This window comes from Hibiscus syriacus, unplaced genomic scaffold (genome assembly GCF_006381635.1).
Source record: "Hibiscus syriacus cultivar Baekdansim isolate YM2019G1 unplaced genomic scaffold, ASM638163v2 tig00110339_pilon, whole genome shotgun sequence".
Taxonomy (NCBI): domain Eukaryota; kingdom Viridiplantae; phylum Streptophyta; class Magnoliopsida; order Malvales; family Malvaceae; genus Hibiscus; species Hibiscus syriacus.
In genome coordinates, this window is record NW_024062692.1 from 811,910 (window position 1) to 817,904 (window position 5,995).

At 34.5% G+C, this 5,995-nt stretch overlaps 1 protein-coding gene across 1 annotated transcript; it reads right to left on the minus strand.

Annotated features, from left to right (window-relative positions):
• Positions 1-562: 562 nt before the first annotated feature.
• LOC120120539 (pentatricopeptide repeat-containing protein At3g62890-like) lies at positions 563-4,377 on the minus strand. The gene is made up of 2 exons (XM_039140165.1): positions 2,652-4,377; positions 563-1,017 (listed from the first exon to the last, which is right to left on the minus strand). The coding sequence occupies exons 1-2, from the start codon at positions 4,375-4,377 to the stop codon at positions 563-565; spliced, it is 2,181 nt and encodes a 726-aa protein (XP_038996096.1).
• Positions 4,378-5,995: the final 1,618 nt, after the last annotated feature.

The following is a 5,995-nucleotide window of genomic DNA, read 5'->3' on the forward strand; positions in this document are numbered from 1 at the left end:
TTTTATAATAGTTCGATAAGATTAATAATTTTTTATAATACGTAAAGATTTGATAATAAAAAAGCAATTTTTACATAATTCACATGATTCAATGACTCGAACTTCCATAAACTGAATTCAAAGGAATATTGGGACTTCAATAATCTGAATTCACCATGCCTAGGCTACATTGCTTATACATACAAACCTTATTTCCAAAACTGTAAACATCACTCTTTTCAGCAAGCTGACCATAAAGGGCATATTCAGGCGGAGGAATTTGTGTCGGGAGTGCAAATATAAAAAATTATATTAAAAATTTAGGGGTGCGATATTATAAAATCTTAGAGGTGCGAAGTCAAATAATTTATATAAAATACAAAACAAATACCTAATATATAAGAGAATTTAAAATTTTTAAGGGATGCGACCGCACCTAGCACCCCTCTATCCCGGGGCCAAGTATCCGTGTGTTCCAGCCACTCTAGTTGTAAGGTGAGACTGGCCTTCCCGGCTCTGTTTCGCCAACCCAAAATCAGCCACTCTTGCTCGCATATGAGCGTCGAGTAATATCTTTGTAGCTTTAATATCTCAATGGTATATTGCAGGCTTCACCAGCACCAGTGAAGCCAAAAACAAGGACCGAATGTCTTTTGCTGGAGTAATTAGATTGTTCATTCAAAGGTAATGAAAAAGCACATGCCAAAGCTCCATGACTTTCAGGTCCAAGTTCATTAGCAATTCCAGCCGCATAAAGAACAGTATAATGAAAACAATCAGTAGTGTGAGTTTTATTACCATCAATGGAGACCAACGTAGATTGGACTTCGATACCAGCACGAAGACAAGTATCGAAAGCACTGAGATCGAATCTGCAACCCTGGTCAAGTGCAGTGGATTCTCCGAGCTTTTCGATCCAACCTTCGATTGTTTGTATGCCAGCACAAAAGTCAGGTGTAGCCACGAACTGTTCAGGCTCAACACAAAGAGAAACAATATTTCTAGGAAGAGAGAGAGTTGAGCTTAAGAATGATAATCCTGTAGACACGAAACAGAAGTGGGCAAATAGCCCACAGAGAGATGTTTATTAATTTAAAAACAAACATTATAATAATACTAAATATAACTTAAAAAGAAAGAACATCTTGATTATTTATTAATTTAGTTGACGTGGAATTGATTTATGATATTATTTTAATTAAAAAATTACTAATAGTATAAATATGATAATAAAATTATAATTTTAATCAGTTACCAATTAACGTAATAATTTGAAATTACTTAACGTTATATTATGCAAAATGAAAATTAATTAAATTGAACCATATATTTTAATTTTTTTTTATAGAATCAACTAATTTTATTAAAAATAAAAAATATTCAATTTACAATAAATGTTTACAACCACAATTGTAAACTAAACATATTAAAAGAATATTTTCCTAAACACAAGATCACATAAGAATCATACAATTAAAGGGTTAAAAAATCTAACCAAATAAATTCGAACAAGAGATAAATAAAAATAGATTTGATTGCATTGGCAAACGAATCAAAAAGGGAAAAAACTATTGAAATATCACCGACATAGCACAAATCAGAATCGAGTGATATGAAAATACTATCCACGAACACAAATCGCATATACAAATTCAATCTAAAGGTCCAAAGCATGGAAGATTATCATGATAACAAATAAGCGTCAACTTGATCAGTTGTGGCGACGCCAAATCTAACCCTAAAAGAAATAAACGAAAACAATAATCAAACAAACAAAAACGCACCATAGAGGCAGATAAACATGTCATAGAGGCAGAGAAAAACGTGTCAAAAAGACAAAATTATTAAGAATAAAAAAAAAACCAAAAATACACTATAATAAAGTAAAGGGAAAATAATGAATATCAACTATCGACAACATCGTAAAAAATAGAGAAAAAGAGAATAAACCCCAGTTTATATCTTTTAAAAGTTAAAACAACATTGTAAAACCACGTTTGTATATATTATTATTAATAAAAAGTTCAAATATATAAAATCATTTAATATAATTGGTGCAATATTTCATTAGGTCTTTAATATTTGATTAAATCTTCATTTTAATTCTCTCTTTTTTTACCACCAACTTTTTTAGGGCAACAAAACTCTTATTTTGGAGTATTGAGAATTTGTTAACTAACAGTTTTCATCGATATGGTCTTTTTACTTAAAATGCAACATATTGTCATCAAAATGCCTCAAAAATACAAATCAAAATCATTATTTCGTCAAATGTTAGAGATATTTTTTTCCACAATTTCTTACAAATAAAACACAGTAAAAAAATCCAATGTACGTGAAAACTTCCTCCAGAGATTCGTCCAGAGCAAAAACACTTTGACATAAAAGCATCCATAGGAATGCAGTCATTCCTTTGAAATTTCACGACTTTTAGTGCGTACAAAATTAATTATTCGTTTACTTTAACTTGATTATTGAATTAAAATTGAATCGATATTCGGTTCGGATCGGATCAAATTTGATAAATTAATTTCGGGTTGCTTTGAAATTTTACCTTGAACTTGCTTTCAAAGTGCAGGCCACGCAGCCACAGAATGAGCCTAGTGAGTCTCTCTTATGTCTTGCAAATGAAGCTGTTCCGAATTACCAATAGTCCCCACAAGAACAAGCACCATCTCTAAAGTGATGGAAACGATTTACATCTCTCACAACTATTTCTCGATCATAGATTTTCGATATGAACTTCATAACTGTGTGACAATCCCCACAGATTCGGAGGTTTTTAGTTACACGAAGAACTACTTCAGGCGTTGTGTTAAGTAGCCCGAATGCAATGGCAAGCTTTTCGCTGTGCGTAATGAGGTTGTGTTCTTTCTCTTCCTCACTTATGTCATGCAGCACAAAACTGGTGTTTGGTATATAACCGGCCGCCTTGATTTTTTCCGGCAATGCTTCCAAGAGGTTATATATTTCCTTCGACTGAGGATGAGATATATCTCCGCCAAGGAACAAGTGCGCTTTTCCGTTGATCTCAATCCAACTGCATCCAGGGTTCTTCTTGACCCCTTGACATTTTAAACGAGCTCTCAATTTATCCACCTCCTTCCACATGCCAGCTTCAGCATACAAATTGGAAAGCAGAATATAGTTACAACTGTTTTCCGGTTCTAAAACAAACAGCTTTTCTGCTGCCATCTCAGCAATCTCTAAATTTTTACTTTTCCTACAAGCAGCTAACAATGCACCCCAAATGCTTGGTCCCGGTTGCATTGGAATTTTCTCGATAAACGCCTTGGCTTCCACCAATAGTCCAGCACGAGCCAAAAGATCTACAACACAAGCATAATGCTCGTGTCTTGGTTCGATGGAGTACACTGTCTGCATAGAATTGAAGAATCTTAATCCAAACTTGACAAGACCAGAATGACTGCAACCGGACAACAGCCCTGTGAATGTGATTGCATCAGGGTATACCCCGGCTCTAACCATGTTCTCAAAAATTGACACCGATTCTAAACCCTGACCATGAGAAGCATAAGCAGTGATCATTGTATTCCAAGCACACAAATTCTTTTCATCGTCCCGTATTCTATCGAAACAACTACGAGCATCAGCAAGGCTACCACATTTAGCATACATTGCCACGAGCGCTGTCTGCACCGAAGGATTCGAATCCAAGCCAATCCTACTAACGTATTCATTAATCTGTCTCCCGCGGTATAGAGAAGCGGAGTGTGCACAAGCAGGTAAAACACTCATTATTGTTACCCAATTGGGCTTAACCTCAGAGCCTTCTTTCAACATCTCATTAAACAAATTCAATGCCTCCTCAGCCAACCCGTTTTGAGTGTTACCTGAAATCATAGATGTCCAAGAAACTATATTCCTACACGGCATTCTCCTAAATAAGTCCTCAGCTACCCGTATATCCCCTTCTTTCATATACCCTGCAATCAAAGCATTCCAAGAGGACACAGCTCTAACAGTCATTAGATCGAACACTTTATTCGCATCCCTTAATCCACCTATTTTTACGTAAAAATCAAGCAAAGACGTGCCGACGTAAGCATCCAACTCCAACCCAAATCTCAAAGTTTGTCCATGAACACATGCTCCCATCCAAACATCCAATGCATTCGCGCATGATTTAAGCACAAAAGGAAACGTAAAATGGTCACCCTTGAGTCCCAAAGAATGCATCACACAATAAATATCTATAGTTTTTAAATGATACCCATTGTTTGTATTAGCTCTAATAATCGAATTATACAACAAAGTAGTCGGGTCTTTTATTTTACCGAAAACCGTTACGGCTGCTTGAAGACCACCTGAACTTGCATACATGGCAATCATTTTGGCGCCAAGAAAAGCATTGGGTTGAAGCCCATGAAGGATCATGTGGGCATGGATTTGTTGCCCTAATTTTAAGAAGTTCTGGCCAGTTAAGAACTGGAAAAGCGGTGCATAGGATAAATAACGAGGTAGATTTTGATATGAATCTGAAATAGGTGCTAAGAGAGTTTGAAGGATTGAAGTGCAGGGAAAGGGATTTGGAGTTGTGCATTCTGGTAGGTAAGGGTCGATATGGAATTGAATTGTAGAGCGAAAAGCTTGAGATTGGAGCGGCTTGGGAGTATTGTTGCCGATGAAGAGAATCCACAGCGAAGCATCGGAAGAGCAGTGCGCTTAGGTAGGTTATGTGATATGTCATCCTAACTTGAATTGCCCAGTTTGACTCTTTATAGTAAGTGGCGGAAGTACGTCTATTTTAGGAGGTGTACATGTGCTATACACTTCAAACTGAATTTATTTACGTTAGTTATTTATTTTATTATTAGTGTGTATCTTAAAATTTTATTTGGGTTTTTTTATAAAAAAAAATCTTATTATTAATACATATATGTTCATATTGACAAATATTTTTGAATCTATTATTTTAATATATATATTTTATTAAATAAAATACAATTTATTTCACTTATTTGATAATGAAATAATGATTTTTTTCTAGTTTACCAGCATGTCAAGAGTGAGTTAGAGAATTCCATTTGAGATATCAAATTTTTTTTTTTTAAATGTACAAAGAAATTTTTGTAAGTAGATATGAACAAATAACATGTGTTAATTTACTTTTAAAAAAGTGTTAATTTTATTTTTAAGTTTCCATATTAGATTTATAGAAAATAAGTTTCTCAAAAAAATTTAGGATGTCGTGTGACACCTTTCACCAAGAATTTACTTTGCTTATGTCACGTATCACTTAATTTAGTTCTTTTTTTTTTACATCATCAGTTTAAAGGTTTGAAATTCGAACGCATATAATCAGAATGAAAATCGGTGTTGCATTTGTCATGTTGCATTCTTAATCCCAAGCTTTGGGGAGTCAAGTTTGATGGCAGGGCTGGACATATTCTGCTTCAGTACAACTATTCCGGAGCAATTATTGGAATTTGCTGAAGTAGCTTGTACTGATATTCTTCTAGGTTGATCCAATACTGGTGAGGCTGAGGATGAATACCAACTAGAGGAGCTTGAAGTACTGGATGTCTCTAATTTCAGGAAAGCATGGTTGCAGACGGTGAGCTTGTCGACAAATATGATGGCCTTGGTTCATGGGATGGCTTGGGCGTTTGCGGATGAACACTTTAAGCTGCAGTAAATATTTATAATTATAAGTTCGCATGATAAAAAATTAACAATATTAGCTGCTAGTGGAGCATGAAGAATGACTATTGAATCAAGAAATCCGTAAAGAGCTAAATGGTTGACCTCAAACCATTCACATCCATACCGGTATGAATCTTAATTATAGAGAGATAGTACAACCAAGAGTTGTAGTACTGGAGGGATGGACATAAAAAAAATACAAATCAACCAAGATACATGTCTCAAGGATTTCATTGAACTCTTTGTACTAAAAGTGATTTTTATTTATATTTCAATGAATATTTTAGTATTTTGGTATTTAAGTTGTTTGTATTTGAACGCTTTGTATTGTCTATTTTATATTTTAATA

Excerpts from the sequence above, each read along its gene's own strand:
- LOC120120539 (XM_039140165.1), bottom strand. The coding sequence starts at position 4,377 with ATGATCCTTCATGGGCTTCAACCCAATGCTTTTCTTGGCGCCAAAATG. Across the intron at positions 1,018-2,651 it reads TTTCCATCACTTTAGAGATG|GATTATCATTCTTAAGCTCA; the intron begins GTGCTTGTTCTT and ends TCGTGTCTACAG.